This window comes from Vitis riparia, chromosome 5 (assembly GCF_004353265.1).
Source record: "Vitis riparia cultivar Riparia Gloire de Montpellier isolate 1030 chromosome 5, EGFV_Vit.rip_1.0, whole genome shotgun sequence".
NCBI lineage: Eukaryota > Viridiplantae > Streptophyta > Magnoliopsida > Vitales > Vitaceae > Vitis > Vitis riparia.
This window is the reverse complement of record NC_048435.1, coordinates 23,543,378-23,565,244: the sequence shown is the minus strand read 5'-3', so window position 1 is coordinate 23,565,244 and position 21,867 is coordinate 23,543,378. Positions and strand designations below refer to the sequence as shown.

General features: G+C 31.7%; 3 protein-coding genes across 3 annotated transcripts in view; 1 reads left to right on the top strand and 2 right to left on the bottom strand.

The window, feature by feature from the left end:
* Nucleotides 1–1,741: 1,741 nt before the first annotated feature.
* Nucleotides 1,742–4,747, bottom strand: LOC117914135. Its single transcript, XM_034829346.1, has 2 exons — nt 4,585–4,747; nt 1,742–2,526 (listed from the first exon to the last, which is right to left on the bottom strand). The coding sequence occupies exons 1-2, from the start codon at nt 4,611–4,613 to the stop codon at nt 1,947–1,949; spliced, it is 609 nt and encodes a 202-aa protein (XP_034685237.1). The 5' UTR covers nt 4,614–4,747; the 3' UTR covers nt 1,742–1,946.
* A 3,044-nt stretch (nt 4,748–7,791) lies between these two features.
* On the bottom strand, nt 7,792–18,092 carry LOC117913902. Its single transcript, XM_034829012.1, has 6 exons — nt 18,039–18,092; nt 14,570–15,021; nt 12,611–12,921; nt 12,465–12,521; nt 9,501–9,982; nt 7,792–8,774 (listed from the first exon to the last, which is right to left on the bottom strand). Exons 2-6 carry the CDS (start codon nt 14,947–14,949, stop codon nt 8,493–8,495), a joined length of 1,512 nt encoding a protein of 503 aa, XP_034684903.1. The 5' UTR covers nt 14,950–15,021; nt 18,039–18,092; the 3' UTR covers nt 7,792–8,492.
* Nucleotides 18,093–21,345: 3,253 nt separating this feature from the next.
* The window catches only part of LOC117914351 (BAG-associated GRAM protein 1), a 39,070-nt gene continuing 38,548 nt past the window's right edge, over nt 21,346–21,867 (top strand). The window contains 1 exon segment of the mRNA XM_034829655.1: nt 21,346–21,666. Coding sequence (XP_034685546.1) covers nt 21,475–21,666 — 192 coding nt within the window. The 5' untranslated portion in view covers nt 21,346–21,474.

The window sequence follows — 21,867 nt, the reverse complement described above, 5'->3', positions numbered from 1 at the left end:
AAGTAAAAAATGTTCGAGAATTTAGATATAATATTTTCTACTATTGGATTAGAAAATTCAATGATCTAAAATTTGTATATATTAAGCATTTTTTTAACTACATGTTATGATTGTGTTTATAGAATTCTAACCATCAATGCCAATGCCCAAGTCATCTAAAAGATATGATAAACAAATAAAAAGAATAAATTCATATCAAATAATAATGAATCACTTTAGTAATCAATTTAAGATTTCAATCAATAAATTGAAAATAATTTAGAGAAGATCCAATGACAAATTTGCAATGCTGACAATCATCACATAATTATACTCTCATAAATTTGCCTCTTCAATAATAAGGAAAATAAATTCAAAATTTTCTTTAATAATTTGAAATTTTTAAAACTCTATGTAGCCCCATTTGGTGGCTCAACCACACCAACCCCCACTAACCAAAATATCCACAAAAAAAAAAAAAGAAAGAAAATCCCCCCAAAAATGGAAAAAGACCCAAAACATAAATGAAAGAAATGATTAAAGAGGAAAGGTTTAGGAGGCCAATAATATGGTAGTTGACAACAAAAATTATTAGTAAATAAATGGAAAAAGTAGAAAAGAGATTGAAGGAAGAATTAAGTGATTGGGGTCACAAAACAACACCTAACATGTCAAGTGTGACTCATGAGTGATGGGGATTAGATAACTACTATTCTTGTTTTGGAAGTTCACCTCATTTGATCCCTTTTTTTTTAATTTTTTTTGTTTGGAGTAGCTTATAAGCAAACCCTAATTCTAAGTTTAGTTAGCTAGGGTTGTTAACCTATAATTAGGAAAAGGGTTGTTTAATCCTTTGGACTTTTTCTAATTTGTCGTGAGGGGAATATTATGGTTACATGTTTCCTTTTGGAGAATTTTTTTTTTATCGATAATGAATGTATATTTTGTTGTTTAATATAAACTTTTGTAAGATGAACAAATAAGTCAAAATACTACCAAACCCGTATAAAGATGGATTGATATTTTTTAGTCTTCAAAAAATTAAGACTTTATTTGGTAACTATTTTCGAAAATATTTATTTGCTTTTGGAATATAAAAAATTGAAAAACATGTTTAACAAAAACATAAAAACTAATTTATATTATTAAAAAGTTTAATAAGGTATTTTCGAATAATATCTTTAAATTGGTTTTATTTGTTTTTTTTTTCAGTACTATTTTTTTAAAAAATAATTATATAAAATAAAAAATTATTAAAATATATAAAAGTTATTTTTAAAAATATAGAAAATAAGTTAAAAACATTTAGAATTCTCAAAACAAAGTTTTATCTATAAAATATTATACAACAGTAGTTAAAAACTATTGTCAAAAATTATTTTTCATAATTACTTTTGAAAACTGTTATCAAACGAGTGCTCAATATTTAGCAAAATTTTAATAATTATTATAAATAAAAAAATAAGTTAAAAACATTTTTGGTTATCAAATAATGTTTTGTCTATAAAATATTATAGAATAATTTTTAAAAATTATTTTAAAATTTTATTTTTGAGAATTATTTTAAAAAACAATTATCAAATAAGTCTTAAGTGTTTAGTCAAATTTTAATAATTATTCTTAAAAATCTATAAAACCACTTGAAGACATTCTTCAAACCTCATTTGGAAACAACTTTATGCAAAAATAAACTTTTTTTTTGTTATATAACATATTAATATATTATCAATAACAGTTTTTTTTTAATTTAAAAATAATCCGATAATCAAAATTCATTCAATTCGACTGATTTTTGAATACATTTGATCTTCCTAAAAATCATATAACAAGAAGAATCCCATAAAGATACAAACCACCATTACTCCAATTAATTAAAACAACAAAAGGAGGGAGGGAAAAATAAATCAAAATTTACTGTTTGGACACTGGGAAACTTGATAGAAAACTTTTTCTCATCAAATATAACCTTATTCCTCCTCCTCGGCCATAACCATTCTACTAAGAGGACTAGGCCCAAGCTTCTTCCTCCTCATTGCACTCCTCCTCCTTATAACTTCCATTTGATTTCTCCTCCTAACTTGTATCATTGCCTCCTCTTCCACAACAAATCTCCTCATCAAAACATCATCTGTGAGTGATTTTCCACGAAAAACTCGCCTTCCTTCTGCGCTAACTCTCGCGCTTCCTTCCATACTAATTCGCGCGTTGGAAATTCTTTCTTGTGGGCTTGGAAATGGCTTTGATCTAGGGTAACTATTGCTCCTTCTAGGTGGAAGTTCAGCTCGAAAAACCTCGGTATAGGAGGAGATTGGTGCACATAGGCATACCCTAGTGAAGGAAGTTGCAACCCTAAGGGAGGTGCATTTTCTAAGCTTTTGGCGATGGGGATTCGTCGTGGTTGTTGTTGTTGTTGTCGTTGTTGTTCTGATAGCAGTAGACTTGGAAATGGTTTTCCATAGAGTAGTGTTTGCAGTTGGGATTTCTGTGGATTTGGAAATGGTTTTCCATAGGGTTGCCATCTCCATTGCTCTTTGGTACCAAGGTTTCCTGCAACATGAGAAATGCATGGCATGCATGAGCTTTTTTGTACGTGGAAATTGATTGGAATACATGGGAAAAATCAGTTTCCCAAAAGGCATCATCGTAGAGAAATATCAATTCCCTAAGAGATATACTTCTAATTAGATTTTCAACCAACATGCATGTATTGTAGAAGTCAATTAGCTACATGAGAAAAAACAAAATGCCAAAAGAAGGGAAAATTCAATTTCCCAAGAGGCAAATTTCCTATTAGAAATTACTTATACGATAATTTAAAAATAATTCATAGAAACAATTTTTGAGAACAGGTTTTAAAAACAAAACTTTTCAATTGTTTTTATAAACAATATTTAATGTAGGAAGTCAAATATAAAAAATAATTTTCTTAATTTATTCTTTTTATAGATAATGCACATGTATAGACAACATAAGAATTTTCAAAGTATTTTCTATAGTTTTAATTTATTTGAAAATACTAGAAAAAGAATATTTGAAAACGCTTTAAATTTATTCTTAGAACAAATCCTTAAAAATTGTTTTAGTTAAAAATTTATTAAACATATTTTTAAAATTTAAAATTATTTTCCATTATAAAAAAAAAGAGAACCATTTTCAAATAAATGCTTAATTTCCAAAAAGAAAAAAGAAAATTTCAATTTCCCAAAAAGGCATTGGAAGGAAAAATCAATCCCAAAAGGCATTTTACTTCATTGGAAAATCCAATTTCCCACAAGGCATTGTAGGGAAAAATCAATTACCCAAAAAGATATTACTTATTTGTTTTTCAACATGCATGTATGGTAGAAGTTAGAACACATGGGAAAAATTCAATTTCCCAAAAGCCATCTTACTTGTTTGCTTTTCATCATGCATGTATTCGAGAAGTTTCACATGGGAAAATTAAATTTCACAAAAGGTGTTGTGGGGAAAAATCACCCACCTAAAAGTTATTATTTGTTTACTTTTCAACATATGTGCACGGGAAAATTCAATGCCCAAAAAGGCATAATAGAGAGAATTCAATTACCCATAGACCAAGTCATATCTCAAATGTCAAATGGTTGAAAGTTGAATAATTCAAAATTTGATCTTCAGAATCCAAATTTTTGACTTGGTCACTATGTCATCCTAGGTAGAGAAGCGACAAGAGAAAAAAAAAATTGAGAACTAACGTTTCATTTGGTCTCCAAAATGGCCGTTCCAAACAATTTCTCTTTTCCTCACTTTCTTATTAACCAAACAAAAAATTATGTAAAATAAGTAATACCATTGACTCAAAACATTACTACGCGCCATTATGCTTATTTTACCAATTCATGTGATTGAATTTTCCTTTTTTCGAGATTATGTTCACATGTATAATACAGAACCCTTCTTATCGATTTCTTTATGAAATTATATTCATTTGGACATGCATCATTGGAGGCACTAGGTGGGCCTCAAGCTGAAAAGGCTTTAGCCCAGGCCCAACTACATTAACCTTTTTAATCTAGATTTCATGTGTGTCCACCAACATGGGCTGCCCACCATCAATGGGCTTGGTGGGCCTAAGCCCAATAGCCCAATTTCACGTAACATGTGAGGCCCACATTCATCACTCTAGGGCCCAATACATGTACCAGAGAAATACCGTTCTCTTTTTGCATTTACACAACTTTTCTCTTTCATTTCAAATTTAAACAAAAAAAAACCTCATATCCCATCAGTCACTCACAATAAACTTTCATATCAAATCACCATGTGAAGATACCAACTCTTCAAATTTCAAATAACACACCCAAAGAAAAAAAGACCAAAACCAAAGTTGAAAAACGTCCATCATTGGGTTGAAAACACTACCATATATAGATTATACATGTGGAGAGGCACATGAAACCCACCTGCTACATATTGAAATTTTCACTGAAAATCTCTTACCAACAAATCAAAAACACCATAAAGCACATAGATGAGCAGTGAAGGGAAGATTGAACACGAAAAAGAATTGGCATCACCCATATGTGTATGTGGGGTTTGGTGCAAGTGTGTAAGAGAGAAAAAGAGAGTAAATGTTAGTGGGCATACCTTGTATTTGGGTTCTTTGGATCTTGCATGAACAAAGAAAAAGAGGTGGAGAAGAAGAATGAGAGAGCTGCAGAGAGAGAGAGGAAGGGAGTTCATTTGGGTATAGAGAGAGGAGGAAGGGAGCAGTGATCACAACCCACTTTTGGGTTCAATATTTTGTGACTCTAAGATGAGTTGGCATAGGTGGCTTCTTTTCTTTTTCCCCCTTTTCTTTATTACTCACACAACCCTTCTCCTCTTTTGCTTTGGCAGGCATGATTCCTATTGATATTTTTAGACTTTCAAATTTCAATTCTCAAAGGCAAAGTAAAAAATAAAAAAATAAAAAATTGGCAAAAAATATTTTGTTGCTTTTCATGCAATTACTTAAGTACCCATGTATGGATCTCACTTTTGTTAAAAGCAAATCCCCCATCTACACCCCTCTATGTGGACTTGTGATGATGTGAACTTGCTAGTATTTATGATTGGAACCATGCATACATCAGTGTATGAGGCATTCATTCTTGTGGCCTCACCAAATGCCTGCCCCTTCTGCAATCATAGTGTATCAAACTCAAAACCCTAATTGATCTTTCTTTTTGCATGTTAAATTATTGATTTACTCACTTCAATCCCATCATACTCCTCATATCTTCATCTTAAGTTATTGGTTTACTCACTTCAATCTCATCATACTCATAATCCCTTTTGAGTTAAACAAAAATGATTATAACCCATGTACATGCATGGGGTATATTCCAAACACATCTAAATTTATTGATTTAAATTCAAAAAATTAAAAAAAAAATTATAAGTTATATCATGCCCTAGTGCAATCATAAAGAACCAAACTCAAAACCCTAATTAATCTTTCTTTGTTCATGTTAAAGTGTTAATTGATTTACCCACCTCAATCTCATCATACTCCCCAATACCTTTTGAGTTGATGGAAAATGATTATAACCCATGTACATATACTTGAAATACAAAGTGGGAAAAATGATTTATTGATCTAATTCCAAAAAGGGGTTGAAATAATTTTGTAAGTTATCATGTCATGTGTGATGATTAGAGGGAGGGACAACAGTGAACAGTATATAAAAAGTGGGTTGTTTGAAATTAATCTAGTCTGAACACTAGCCAATTTGAAAGTTTGAACCCTAAAAAGAAACCCCATTTTTTGTAGTAGGGAAAGGGGCATAAAGGGAGGAGGGCAAATGGGGAGGTGTGATTATTTAGTAGTGAGCATTCATGAATCTACATATAAATAATTTGCCAATGGATGGCATCATGATTCATTTTGTGGGTGGTGTTGTATCCAGAACCTTAAAGCTGTTGCAAAGAGAAAAGGACATGATGATTGGGGCTGCTCCCAAGTGTACTACTAAAACCTTTGTTTATTAGAGGTCATGGGGGTTCTTGAGATTGGAGATATAATCTCTCATAAAAATTTGAGAAAATGGGTTTAGGGTATGTGAAAAAGTTACCTATCAAAGAATTTTCATCTATTTATTTCTCGTTTAATTGATTTATACTTTAATCTCATTTTATTGATTAATTATCTTATTTTTAATATTATGATCTCACTATTTGTACCTTTGCCCAATGATGAAAATTTTTTCATGTACTTTTGATAGTAGAGATTAAAAATTCAATAGATACTTATCCAAGACCTTAGTTTTTTTCTAATGGAAAAAAAAAATAACAAATTATGCTTGAATTTGAAAAAATTTGATTGTATATTTTTTTCAAATAGTTCTTTCTAATTGACGTTGGATGAAAAGGCATTTCTATGTTTTATTTTTATTTTTTTTTAAATTTGGAGAGCAAGATTTAAGGTTTGTTAGACATTGTTTTCAAAAATAATTTTAAACAATTCTTAAAAACAAACATATTTTCGTTACAAATTTTCAAAAAATTGTTTCAATAAAAAAATTATCCTATTTTTCAAATTAGAAAATTATTTTGAAAAATAATTTCTAAATAACATCTTGTCTTTCAAGCCTTCCCACAACATGCAATTTTAATATCTTTAGGTATTTTAATATTAATATAATTTTTTAAGAAATGTGTCATTTTCCACCGAGGCTGCTCAACTACTTTGGAGTAAAATAAATTAAAAAATTTGAATGAAATATAATTTTTTAAAAAGGAGATTATTGTCTGAGGACATCATTGTTGACTAATTTGAAAGGGATTTATAATATAATAGAGAAAATTAAAAATAAAAAATTAAATTAAATTAAATTAAATAAATAAATAACCTAGGCTGCATTCAAATTCTCATGAGAATTTACCAAATGTCTTAGGGATTATTACCCAAAGTTTTGAGGGATGCTTTTGCTGGTCAAAAGGCAAAAAGGTGAAATAAATGGGAGCAGAAATAAATTAGGGTTGTCACTCATCACTCATCTTTTGCTTTCTTTTTCTTTTTCATAAATGTAGACCAATGGAAATCATTTTGTCCACTTGGGGTTCAGAGGTGTAGGGGAGCTTCCCATACAAAGTAAGAAAAGGATTGTTGTACAAAGTCACTAGTGATCTCCCTTTTATTTTCTAAAATTTAGGTCTAGTGTCCATCACATGTGTGAGTGACTCAACATTGGCATTAACTTTGGGCCAAGTAAATCAAAATTTTGATCACTTGTACCTTGTTGAGAGTCTTGTGACCTAATTTTTTTTGTATTTGAAAGGTAAATTAGGGTTTACGAGGACAAATGACCGAATTTTTTTTTTTAACTTTTTTATATGATTCTATAAATATCTCACTTCTTGGGTTTTTACTCTTTTACCCTTTTACCCCTTAGAATGCGATCATCGCTATAATGAGATATGTCCATTTATCAATCTCTTGACTCCAGATGCGAATATTGTACTTAAAAAGGAATCTATTCATTCGTCTCTTAATTTGAAATAGAATTTGATGGATTTAGAAAGGATCCATAAGTGTCTAGAATTGGATTAGGAGGGTCTTGTAATGAGTTTTTTTTTCTTTTTGACATTAATTTACAAGTAGGCTTAGAGAGGTGATACAATGAAGAGTTATATGTTGCATTAAAAAAGACGAATCGTTCCAGAAAAGCAATCTATGATTCTCTCCAAGTTGGTTGAACTCTTTGATGATTGAATATAAGGGTATTGAATGTTATTCTTTACAAAATTAAAAGTATTTATGAATTATATTATTCGGTGATATGAATCGTTAAAAAAGTTAACAATCCAATGGAGGAAAAATCATGAGAATTGATCTCTTTTACCAAGAATTCAAACTCATTTCATTCCAATGCCAAAAAGAAAGGAATTCTAACCTCCATTTCACTTCACCTACAAAGCTTTTCACATAAAGAAACAACCATATCCAGCTCAAGAAACTGAAGAAAAAAAAAACACCCAACTAATCTCCATTCCTATTACTCCCATTTCATGATTGAAGGTTGTAAGCATCAGAACTCCCTAGTACAGTCGGAGAAAACTCTAAACCTCTAGCTAACCAGAACGCTGACACCATGTTAAGCTACTAACTTTCCTAAAAGTTAAAAGTTGTTAGGAAAAGAGCAGCTTGGATAGGCAATCACTGATGTCTCATTAGTAAAATGCAGCCTGATCACAAGTTTTCTCCTGGAAACATGCTCAGAAGCTGCATAGCTCATAACTGAGCCAATTTCACCAAAAACTAAGAAGCTTGAATCCTATGTCTGTAGTCTACCATGATCATCATTTTACCAAAGAGTTTGATTCTCCTTTTTTTGGGTACACAAAGCTTAAGAGGCTACAACTGCCAAACAAGCCCTTAAACCCAAGGTCACATGGTGAGAGGGCCTTGGCTGCCAACTCAGCTGCCATTCATTGGTATTCTACTCTATAATGTAAACCAGTAAAGTATGGGGGAGAAACTGTAATGACAAGCCACACAGCTCACCTGAGCATCAGCGGTTCCAACCCGCTGAACCAGCTTTGCGCTCCCCTCGCTTTCTCTTGTTCTTAGGAACATGAAAGTCTGAAGCCAAACAAAATTTCAGAGCTGATTGCTCCCCAGTTTTTGCTGCAGGGTCAGCTTCCATTGCTGGAGCAAGAGGAGGATCGGTGCTTTCTTCTTGTTCACCTCTATCTGGTTCCTGATGTCTTCCTGTTTGTTGGTTATTGATGCTTTTGAAGGGGTGCATCTCACCTTCTGCAGCATGATTATGCATCGGGATATCATCCATAATCTGCAGACATAGATAGTATAAACAAAAACATTTAAGAAATTCCCTACTGTTCTGCTTATCTGCAGAAGTGAGTGCGCCCTGAAGAGATCAAAACTCCAAGTAAACATGATGGCTTAAACACTTCCAGGAGAAGATTACAGGTTCAAAAGCTAATCCATGAATTAATGCTATGAGAAAAAGGGGAAAATCTCGGTTTCTGGCAAAAAGACTGTCCACCACACAAAGATAGTAAGTGAGCTCAGATGTGAGTGAAATCCACAGCTGAAAATTCCAATACTGGCCAGGGAAAAATCATATCATAAACAAATATAATTATTAAGATGAGGTGCCACTAGACACTCCATACAAGGAGATAGAAAAAATGGTTAAATGGGAATGGGATAATTGAAGAAGTATGAGATTAAACTGGATTATTGAGGATGATCAGAAAATAATTTTGATGGGGTTGGCAAATTGACACCATACTGAAAATAACAATCCTGGAACATATGGTGTACACAAAAGTTTTGGATTTGAAAATTATTCAAAAAATAAATAAAATAGTGAAAACCCAAGTAAGGCAGCAGTGAGAATTTCATAAGTAATGTGAGACAAAAAAATTAATATGATGACAGAAATATAATTGAAGTCAGAAAAGGAAGCCTTTCAGACTCATGATTGGGGCAAGAAAATTCCCGGAATACATAAATAGGAAAAAAAAAATCCTTTTAGTTAAAGAATGCTTACATCTTCGCATGAATCGTGAGTCTGCAGTGGATGCACGGTGACATCACCAGCAGACAACAGTCTTGTTGTGCTTTCAATTATATCTGGAACAGAAACAGCCTCTCCAAAACTTGAAAGTGCACTTTCAGGCATAACCAGATCGCCCATTTCATACTCCGAGAGCAGTCCAGTTGGAGGATATATAGCTCCTACTGATATAGCATCTCCATTGCCAGCAGAGAAATTAGGACTATGGGCAGAGCTGGTCTGCCCATCACAAGGTGCAAGAAGGCTCAAATTCTCGGAGGAAGAAAACTTCACAACATTTTTGGGCACTACCATGTCAAGTTGAGCCTTCAGCTTCTGAACCCGAGATTGTGCCATTTCAATCTTACAAAGGATCTGCTCTAATGAAAAATCATCATCATCTCTAAACTTCAAAAGTGATGAGTCATCACTAATGCCAAAATTATCGTCACCATTGGCATTCTGTTCTGTAACCACTGTCCAAAAGAATAGTAAATAAAAAAGCAAGAGTCAGAATCAAAATTGAAACAAATGTTTCAGAGATAATTAGAGGTAAGAGTAACACAACATGTTACATACTCCTAGAAATTAATGATATGAGAGTACTTTATACTATATGCATGCAGATACTATAAGTGCGTAACAATGAAATTAATCATTACAAACAATGATTTTGCTTCCTTTTTGTTTTTTGGATAAGTAACAGGTGATTTTTCAAATCCAAAATAATATATGGAATCGTTTTTTCCTAATGCAGTGGCATCAACTGCAAGGTAATGGTAGTGGCGGAAGGTGTAGTGATGTTTGTAGAGATCCTGGTGGGGGTTATGACAATGGAACAACTGCAGCAGCATTTCTCTTGCTGAGTAGGTTTATTACCACTACACTTAACAAACTTAATTAAGTTGTACAAATTAGAGTAAATTAAAAGTACTACTACAACCATCAACTGTTTGTAAAAAAACTGGGATACCCTTAAACCAGAAGTATTATCTGAAACAAAGACCAAGCTGTACTAATCAAGCACCTTGCTTAAATGGTATAAACTATCAAGGAGAGAGAAAGAGAGGTATAGAGGTACACCCATGGAATACTTTAAAGGAAATTTGTATAACTGAGAACCCACCAATATGCCCCAAGTACTATAAAAATCTGACATTTAAAGCTTCTACAAGATCCTCTGCTGATGAACATCAAAAGAAAAAGAGACTATTAGGCGAGCTAACTCTAGTACAGGCACCATTATTTTTTCTATCTTGCGATGCAATTTTCTCCTTGTGCAGCTTCAATTTTAGAGCACTTAGCATATAGCATCAGTGTGTGTATTGGTCAGCTTGACCCAATGCTTCAAACAACTATCAGTTATACTCCTATGACAATTTCTTCACCTGTTATGTCAGCTTCGTAAAGCATCCTCAGGCATTCTTGACCATCAACTCCAGTGACTGAAGTCACATTACACCAAATACATCCACTAAGGATATTACTCATCCTTCTATTCTCAACTTTGAATTTTTCAACAAATAACAGTTCACCTCCCACTGCCTCTCAGGGAGCTTAAGTATTCTGGCAGTTCTTGTGACCGTTATGATCTTCCCTTTGGATTTACTTTTTGTTAGTCAACCAACTATTCATTGTTGTGGTATTTCATTTACTTTCTTTCAATTCATATGGGTCTTACAGCCTACATTTCCCTGCTCCAACTCCTTATCCAACGCATGCAAGTGTGTTTGCTTCTGTCTCTTTCTTTTGGTTTAAAGCACATAATTAGCTGATAATTTTGTTTTTGATAGGTCACATAATTAGCTGATAATTGTTCTCCAGACTTTGATATTTAGCAATCTTGGTGTTCTTGATTTTTCTTTTAAGTCCATTTAATCTACCTTTGTGCAGGATGTAAACACAAAACAATTACCTTTGCTTTTCTCTGGTAAGTCTCACGTCCTTTCAGCATTTTGGTTGGTGATTCCTAATGTTTGGTGTCCTACTTTCTGCTCTATAAGGATGGTAACAGTCTAATAGATACATCGTTTTTCTCAAATGATCTCAACCTAATGTACCAATTCCTAACCATCCAAGTTAGCTGGGTTAGATGGAGCCATAACATATAGGACTAAGGTTGGACAAAATAGCAGTGTTACGACTATTTGGCATGAATAGAACCAACTCAGACCAGGGTTTTGGATAAAATATTCTGTCTGAACCCACTTCTCCATACTTGCAAGAACTTCCTTGTGTTTACTTCCGGATTAACTTAACCTGATGCCCACTCTCCTCAAACTCGGATGCACCTCACCATCCATGTAGTTGACCTTTCCAACTCAGAACCCTCTTATCAACAGTCAAAAGAATGGGCGTTACTTTTTTATGTTTTTTATTGCATATTTTTGTGCATTTTCCTCTATTTCTGTCGATATTAGAAAAATAAAGTATATCTCTTTGAAAGGAGAAATTAAATACATCTCATAATACACAATAAAGAAAATACAAAACTAATAATCATTATAGGCTTTAGCAGATGCATTAACAACTACAGTTGGGAGGACAAGACCCTAAGCTCATCTCAATAAACCATGTGACTTAAGTGGATTATACCATGAGGCACAAGGAAGAGAAACCATTTTAGGTGTTTGTGATTGTATACTCGGGAAAAAAAAATCGTTACAATTTTAAATCAAATATACTTTGGACACAGCTCAAGTTCATGTGAACTTGAGATCATCTGCTTAACAGTGGACTGAAATGAAGTGGATGAATATAAAATAGTTGTAAAAAATATAGGAAATTCCTGCTCAAATAGATACTGAACTTAATGGGAAAAAAGATAAGGGGTCTATTCAAAATAAATTCAGGAAAAGTAAATGCCAATCACATTCAACTCCAAATGCAACTAGGAAGATGGTTGAAGAAAAACATACAATTAGCAACATCAGAACCAAAGTTAGCAGAAGTTCTTACCCGGATTACCAAGATCATCAACCATAGAGGAACTATCTGCATCAGACCTTTTATTTTCTGTAATACGTCGCATAAAAGAGTCAAGTATGCATAGTTTCAGGGACTGAACACCAAAACAATGCTATGTATAAAAAAGAAACTTATACCAAAATAGCCGAAAAGGTTATGATTCAGCATATATGATGGTACATCAGTTGTTTCTTCAATTCTCTTTCTTTTCCTCCTTTTCATAGCCTTCATCCGGTGATTTTGATTAGAAAATGGTAATGATTTTGAATCAAAACCTTCTGATGTGAATTGATCTGATTCAAGCTGTTTTCGCTGATCATAGGCTGCAAGCAATTTGGAATATTTTGCAGCTTGAGATTTAAACTCTCTAATTTTCAATTCGGCCCACTTGCATCGCCACATTAGAGGACGAATATACTTCTTCCAGTGACTTGTCAACTTCTTCTTCCTGAAAAGCAGGAACCAGAGATAACCGAATGCATAAGATGACACCAACTTACCAGGGATGAACATCTAACAAGAGTATTCGTACAGATTATAAAAAATAGCAGAGAGATTAAAGATGATGTTGGTCATAGAAACAAAGCTACGTGTATGAAGTAGAGAAGTGCATTTGAAGTGTTTCAAGATCGTAAAACAGTATACCAAAGTACACAAGACATATACAATGAGTACAAAATGGCAAGGCCACAAAAAAGAGAACACAGGAAACAACTCTCTCTCAACAAGATCCCCACCAATCTACAAAATCAATCAAAGGCATTGAACCTTCTTTAATATACATCCCAACCCATGCTAAGAGATTATTTAGGAACAAATAGTTCAATTTATGATCAAAATGCTCCTCGTCTTCAAACATACAATGGTTTCTTTCCTTTCAGATTGTCCAAAAAAATGCATAGAGGAGCGGCTCTCCAAACCTTCTTTTGTTTTCTCCCAACAAAAGCGCCATGCCAGCTTGAAAGAGTTTCTTGGATAGTGGAAAGGGAGCACCCAAACCACGCCAAAAGGGAGAACAATGACTGTGATAGAACCCTTGATTTCGCACGTTGAAGAAGACTGTCATCAATTGATTTCCCTTCAATTTTAGAAAGAAAATATCTACTCACCAGTGGTCACCCTCTTCTTTGGAGTTGATATAACGTCAATACTTTTCCTCAATTGGCTTCCCAAGTAAAAAGCTCGCTTTAGACAAAACCCAGGAATTCCAAATAACGTCTGATGGGAAGGGAATTGACCTCGCCAGCTCCAAGACAAAGTAGAGGGATTTAACAAAAAACAGTTTATCAAGTTAAAAGGAAAATTTTCCAATTATGGTCCAGAATGTTGTGCAGTTAAGGAAAACATGTTCAATAATTGAGTACAGCTAAAGGATGATAAGATAGATGGAGGCAACAAGAGAAAGAATAAGAAAAAAGTTGCATCTAAAAGAATAGATATGACATTAGTTGAAAACAAGATGAGGGATAGTAGCTGAAGATGGTTTGTTCATGACGATGAAGATCTGCAAACAAACCAGAATGGAGAAATGATTTAATCCAAGTTGAAGATGTCAAAAGAACAAGGAATACACAAGGAGAAACACTATGACTACAAAGGATTTCACATGGAATATGACTATAAATAGAGCTAGAGAGTGCAAAAGGATTTCATGTAGCCTACCCAAAGTAGAGTTTGGAATAAGGCTTCCTTGTCCAGTTTTTCTAGTAAAATTTATATTTACCTATCAAACAGAAATGCTTTGATGACTTAGGAAGAGATTGTTTCTCCTACTTTTCCATTAGCTTTCATCACTTCCTCACTTGAAGTATGGTGACCTCACCTTACCATCTAAACTCAGCAAGTAACATTATGTTTCTTCTCACTTATCAATAGAATAAATAATATTTATTTCAGCAACTAAAGTTTCGATCAATATAACTTCTCAACGGTGAAAATCATTCCAAGTTTTTAGTATATGACTCTATGACATGGTTTTAACATTAAGAATAACAAGCCATACACTTCCTAAAAACTTGAATTCTTGAAGGTTAGTTTCCCTTGCTAAAACAAAGGAGAGTTAAATGAGTACAAGTACGGAAAAATGAAAAGCATACCTTGTTTGAAACATAAGACCAAATGAATCAAATGGGGAGTCCAAACTATTGTGGTCACGGTACTCAGACTCAACTTCAGCTTCACTCAATCCAGAAAATTTCTCATTTCTAGATTCAGTATCACCAAAGGAACTAGAATACTCAGTGGCATCTGGGTCTTCAGCTTCAGCCAACTTGGTGTCAATAATATTTGCACACCCAGTTACATCAACCTCCACGTCCTCAGTGCCCCCTGGAGCCTTACTTTGTCCATCCAACATAGCTTCCATCTCAGATATGGTGGCCTCCCAATTACTCGTGCACTTAACTTTATCAGGCACAACTTTTGTGGGTGACTTGCTGTCCGGATCAGTATCCATTAAAGGTTGAACCAGACCCATCTTGCAATCTTGATGAAGTCCAGTTTGTTTTATAACAAGTAACGTTCAAACCAGAGGTCCTTCACAGATTGCCTGAAGCCAGATTCAAGCAGGTGTACATTAGTGAATGAATTGAATTTTTCATATCTTTAAACTCAACGAATCACTTTCCAACTTCAGTACAAAGTAAGAGAAGAAGAAACATTATACGGAGAGGGTAGAAAGAACTTTCATCTAGAGACTTCAAACAAAAATCAAGATTAGGATTATATCAAAGAAATACGAATGAAGCGAATATGTCAAAATTTGGATTCTGTAATGGAAGTCTCTTCAGCATATTAGTTATAGTTATCCTAATTGACCAAAATATCAAATAAAGCAACAAAGTACCTTACATAGAGGAAGATAACATATGAAACTAGGTATTGATTACAAAAATTTAAGGCTATGCTTGGTTCCTAAAAATCTAAAGGAAGATGCAATGGAAAGAAAATAGAGAGAAAAAGTAAAAGAAGAAAAGGTGAAAGAAAATTTAGAAAAAAAAAAAATTAAAGCCAATAAATTATTTTTATATACTACTTCAAACTCGTTTCACTTATTTTAACTCTTCTATATAAAGATTAAATAATTTTAAAAACATAAGTTTATAACTTATTTTAATTATATTTTATTCCTTCTGTATTTTCCATGGCAAAATTAAACATGAGGAAGTCATTGTCCTTAACCTTTTTTTCTTTCCTTAGTACTTTTTAGGAACCAAGCATAACCTAAAGAAAGAGAAGAAAAGAACGGGATAGGCCTTAGTTCTGCATTGATTTGCCAATTTCATCCAAATCTTCATTAAATTGTCATTAATACAATACCACTAAGATGTTTTCTTGGTATCCCTTTTTTTCCAGTTACATTCATTCAAATAATTTAACAGGAGAATTAATTATACAGCACATTAAGGTAGCTACCCTTTTGCATAGGAACACCACAAATCACCATTTAAAGCAAGACATCACTACCACATGGTATACAATCAACTATAGGTTCTCATCAAATGTAACCATTTCTAATCACTATAATAGTTTGCAACAATGGTTGTCTTCATTAATGGGCCAGCCGAGAATGAAGGGTTTGCACACAAAACTAAAGATGGAATGGTAGTCAAAGACTCAATGCCAACAAAAAAATCCAAACAGCCACCAATCCAGAAAGATGTTGTAAAAAAAAACAAAAAGAAAGAACAGTCAATAATTCTTCACAATCAATGTCAAAATAAACCCTATTGGGAACATAACTGAATCCAAAAAAGCCCAAATACCCCTTTTCAATTGAATCTTAGAGAGAGAAAGAGAGCACCTTCAAAAACCAAACCCAATTTGGATATTAACCAAATAATAATTGTTTACATTATCTACCATATCCCATTAAATAGAACCAAAATCCATATCATCCCATATAAATTTAAAAAAACCCAAAACGCATAACCAACCACCAATTTTACAATGTCAAGAGAACACTAAATATGAAAAACATTGTATTAAAAATATATAGTTTTCCATCTAAATGACAATAATTAAATACATACATATATGTAGTGAGATGATTGAGCTAATATGGGAACAAACCCAATTCAATCTCAGAACTAACAAAAGAATGGCGTGGAATAAAAAAGAGTGGACTATGATTCCATAAAATTATTTTTTTAAAAAAAGAATGATTAGGAGTATGATTATCAATAAAACAAGCCTATTTCCCCTTTCAATTTGATTTTTCTAAACAACTAAACCATGCTTGAAAAAACCACAAACCCCACATTTGTATACAAACCAAATGAAATTTGTTCACATGATCTATTGCATAAACAAAACCTTAACACATATTACCCAGTGTAAGAAACTAAGGAAAAACAAAACTGCATTACCCACTATCAATTTAACTTTGTCAAGAGAATATCAAACATTGAAAATAAGCCTCATTACTAATTTATCAATTTCCATCTAAACAACAAGAAGTAAACAGATGTTTACATATAGAGATGATCCAGATGACGTGGGAAAACCCCAATTTGGATCTTAACCCGATTCAACCTCACAATTAAACACGTAGCAAAATTGAACAAAAAAAGTGGTCTAAGACTCTTCATAAATAATTCTAAGACAAACCTAGTTGGGATGATAATGATCAACAAAAACAGTCCATTTCCCCTTTTAATGAATTCTCCAAAAAAAAAAAAAACCTAAGCATGCTCATAAAAACCACAAACCCCAATTGCCAAAGCAATCATGACATGCTCTCACAAACCTCAATAACAGAACCAAAATCCACCCACCCCATATAAAAAACAACAAACAAAAACACCCAAAATGCATTACTCAACACTAGTTCAAATATCTAGCAAGGTATCAAGATAACAAAAACCATGAAGAACATTGCATTACAAATATATCAGTTTCGATTTAAAGAACAAATACAAATTGCATGTACACACTCACATACATATATATGAACAGGTGATTGAGCTGATTCCGAAACAAACCCAATTTAGGTCATAAACCAATTCGACCTCGGAACCAAAACAGAACAATGTTGAACAGAAAAAAGAAAAAAAAAAAAAAAAAAACAGAGGTCTATGACTCTTTATAAATAATTTTAAACAAACCCAATTGGGATCATAATGATCAACAACGAAGCACATTTCCCCTTTTGATCGAATTTCCCAACAAACGTAAACCATGCTACAGAAAAACCACAAACCCCACATTCTAAAACAATCATTCACATGTTCTACCGCAAACCCAGTAACCAGAACCGAAACCCACACCACCCCATGTAAAAACAACAAACGGAAACACTCAAAATGCATTACCAATCACCACTTCCAGTATACAACACAGTATCAAGATAGCAAAAACCATGAAAACCATTGCATTACAGATATGTCAATTCCATCCAGACAACAAAAAAAAAACACATGCATGCACACATATATACTCAATAGCAAGAATGGGACGGAGAAGAACAGAATATAGAAGCAGTGAGACCAGTGAATTGAAGATAAAGACTAGGAGATGACCCAAAAATCTAAGAAATTTGATGGGTATAGAGGGAGAGGTGTGTACCAGTAGTGGCGTAAGTGGCGGCCGCTCGGGCGAGAGGAGTTGAGAGAAGTGAACGTTGTCGAGTTGTAAACCTAAGTCCCTACTATCAGAGTATCACATATTCCCGCTTTCCTTCTTCTTGCTGACTAGGACTTTTTCATACTTGGCTTCTTTTCATTGGGTCCTCCTAAGGCCACGTGTCTCTCATGAAAAAATTTATTTTTTGTAAAAAAAATAAATAAAATAAATGTAAATCTTTTCCTCCAATATAAATCTATATTTTGTTCTTAAATCTTATAAGTGGTATGATATCACATCTTATACATCTAATAAAAAAAATATATATATCCTATCGATTTTGTATGGAACAAATTTTAAATTTGGATTATTCAAATGTATCATGAAATTTTATGATAGAACATTCGTAAAGTTATAAAGCAATAAAATTGGGTACAAGATATAAATAATATTACGCATAATGCAATTGGATCAAAGTAATATCGAGTATACAGGTAATATAATAGCCTTTGATTTACAATATTTTTTTATATGAAACAAAAAAATATTTACATAATTTTGAGACCATGGTTTACTATCATCGGTTTATTATTATTATCATTATTATTTAATACGTGAATATATAATATACTTAAATGGTGTTTGTTTTTTTTTTACTTAATTCTAAATATAATTTTAATACTTAATAGTGGTAAGTATTAAGTTATTTGTTTTTATAATATTATATTTATATTAAATATTAAAAAGTAAAAAAAAAATCGACCTATTACTTTTTCATTTAATAAAAATCAAATATTTTGATATTTTATATTCAGTAAAAAATTTATAATAAATCATGAAAAAAAGTAAAAAAAACAAACAACTTAAAATCTAAAAATAAATTGTTTTAAGCAAAAAAAACTAAAAAAAAAAAAAAAACAAACAACCTTTTAGTTGTAAAATATTTTAAAATAATTATTATATTTTCAATTGTTACATGTATTGGAAAAAACGCCAAATTTATTCTTAAAAACAATGAAATCATTGACAACACTTCAAATTTATTCCTAAAAACAACATATTGTTAGAATAGAGAAATAAAAATTGTTTTTTATTAAATTTAATGGAGACATATTTTCTATTCATTTAAAAGAAAATTACATATTATTATTAACTGTATAATAATATTCTATTAAAATTAGTAATTTGATGATGATGAGATATCTAGTTACAAATGGATGATATACAAATACATTTAAAATAAAAATACATAATTTGTCATAAATGGTAAATTTGTTCATTTTCAATTATTTTCAGTCACATTTTAATTATTATATTTTATATTTACATTTATTTATGATATAAATAATAAACACACACAATGAACAAACATGCAAATTATGAAAAAATTGTTTGAGCCACAAATTCCCGTCAAACCAAACTTTTATATTAAGTCGAAATATAAATTTTCCTAAAACCTTAACCTTCAATTTTAGTTATATATATATATATATATATATATATCTATCCTGTTTCTTAATACGCTACGCATATTTATACAATAAAATTTGAATTTCAACAGTGTTACTATATTATTATTTATTTTGATTTCTTCTTGTATTATATTTTAGAGTTCGAATATTTCTCAAATTTAAAGGTTATGAAAGTATAAAGAAATAATTTAAGTTGTTTTTTTTTTTTATATAATTAAAATGATTTAAATTGTTACGGAAAACAATAATTTTTTATTTAAATATTTCATAATTCACATCAAAATTATTCATAGTAAAAATAAATTACAAAATTCATAATATTTTTTTTATTATAAACTATATTTATTTTTAATGTAATTAACATATGTTTAAAATAAAAAATAAATAAAACGTTTTAAAAAATTGTTTGAACAATATGAGAATTAATTTAAATAACAAACCAAATCAAGACCATAATAACTAATTTCCAATTAGATTCATTTTCCTCTCACTACATATATAACGATAAAAAATTTTTATATAACTCGTATAAGATATGAAAATTTAGGTCGAAAAGATAACACTTATTCCTCTAATTCATGTATTTGATGGGATTACGAACTATGTACGCAACTAAACACCTTTTGTGATGAAAATGATGAATTTTTATATCTGTGACAATTTTGAAATACATCAATACAAATAAAAAATCATAATGTGCATGATATCGTAATCTTCAATCAAAGCTAACTTTAATAAGTTGATTAATGATTTTAATAATGATCTTATACGTGTTTTGAAAACTCCATGCAAATTGACTTAAATAAAAACAATAGCCCTGGTGACTATAGTTAGTATATCATAAATATAAACATATTTAATGAAATTATTACTAAAAAAAAATGCTAAATTACATAAATTAAGTTTGACCCGTTTTAATTTGCCAAGAATCTTACCAAATTGCTTGGTTTGGTACATAATTAGATGCCAAAAAATCCTTTGCCTTTAAGAAATATTGTTCTTCACGATAGCAAAATTAAAATAATAAAAAATGACAACGAAAATTCTATATTTATTTTATTTTAAGATTTTTTTTGTTTGGAATATATACGTTGACGTTGAAAGACCAACGGTATTGGGCGGCGGTTTGGTCATGGTTGAAGGTAGGAGCCGACGACAAAAGACCGGTCAAATTTTAGGCAAAATAATACCAAAAAACACAATCAAAATCTCAATAATTTTTATTATTCCACTTTATTATACAAATTTAAAAAACTAGGCTACTATTTTTTCCAAAAAAATTAGTATATAAAAATTAAAAATTACATAATAGCTGAAACCATAATTTATGTGTAGTTGATTAAATATAGTCAATATTTTAAGCATTAAATATAATTTTTTAAATTTATAAAATTAATAATATATTGGAATAATAGGAATATGTTATGTTTTTCATATTTTTTGACCGTTAATATAAAGATTTAAATGTTATAATTATATTATATTTGTGTTGATAATTAAAATTAAATTATTTAAATATTATATTAATATAAAAACAATATTTTTTAAAAATAAAAATATTTTCCGCAAAAAAAACTAAAAAAAGGCAGACTTGAAATGAGAAAACTACGGGGCCCGAAAGGAAATATGGACAAATGCAGGGGACCGAACAGCGAAAAGCCTTTTTCATAGGCGTTACGCAGAGGCAGTTCTTTTGAATTCTCTCCACAAAACCCCCCACGTATTTCGTCAGTATTACACTCCTGCCCATTTACCACCCGTGAGATTACCCCAAAATTACAGGGGTATTTTCTAAAACCGTAATTATAACACTCACCCTTTCTCTTACCATTTTCCTTTGACCACCTCTCCATCTCTCTCTCTCTCCCTCTAATGCTCATCACTCTTCTTCTAATTCTCCGATGAATCTTTCTCTTCTTCTTCTTCCGAAACCCTAAGATCGATTCCGAAGCGAATTCGGATTCTCGATGGAGATGATAGAGGAGGCGCTCCATTTTCTTGTGCCGACGTGGTGGGAAGTGGAGATCAGCGTCGCGGTTGCGGTTTTTGTGATTATTACGTACTGGTTTTTCACGTACGGGAATGGGGAGATAGACGAGAGTCAGGCAACTGGAGAGGGCCTGATTGGTGCCGGAGATTTGATCGATGATAATGTCAAGGTCAATTTGGTTGACTTTACTTTGCTTGGTTGGTGTTTATTGATTTTTCTTTTTTGGTGTTGTATTTGGTAATATTAGATTAATTTGGAAAAGAATTTATTTTGGTTTGTTATGTGGAGAAGTTAGCTTGTTCTTTAATTGATTGAATTTATTGAATGATTATGATTTTTTGGTCGTAATGTGTAATTTTGCATTTGATGT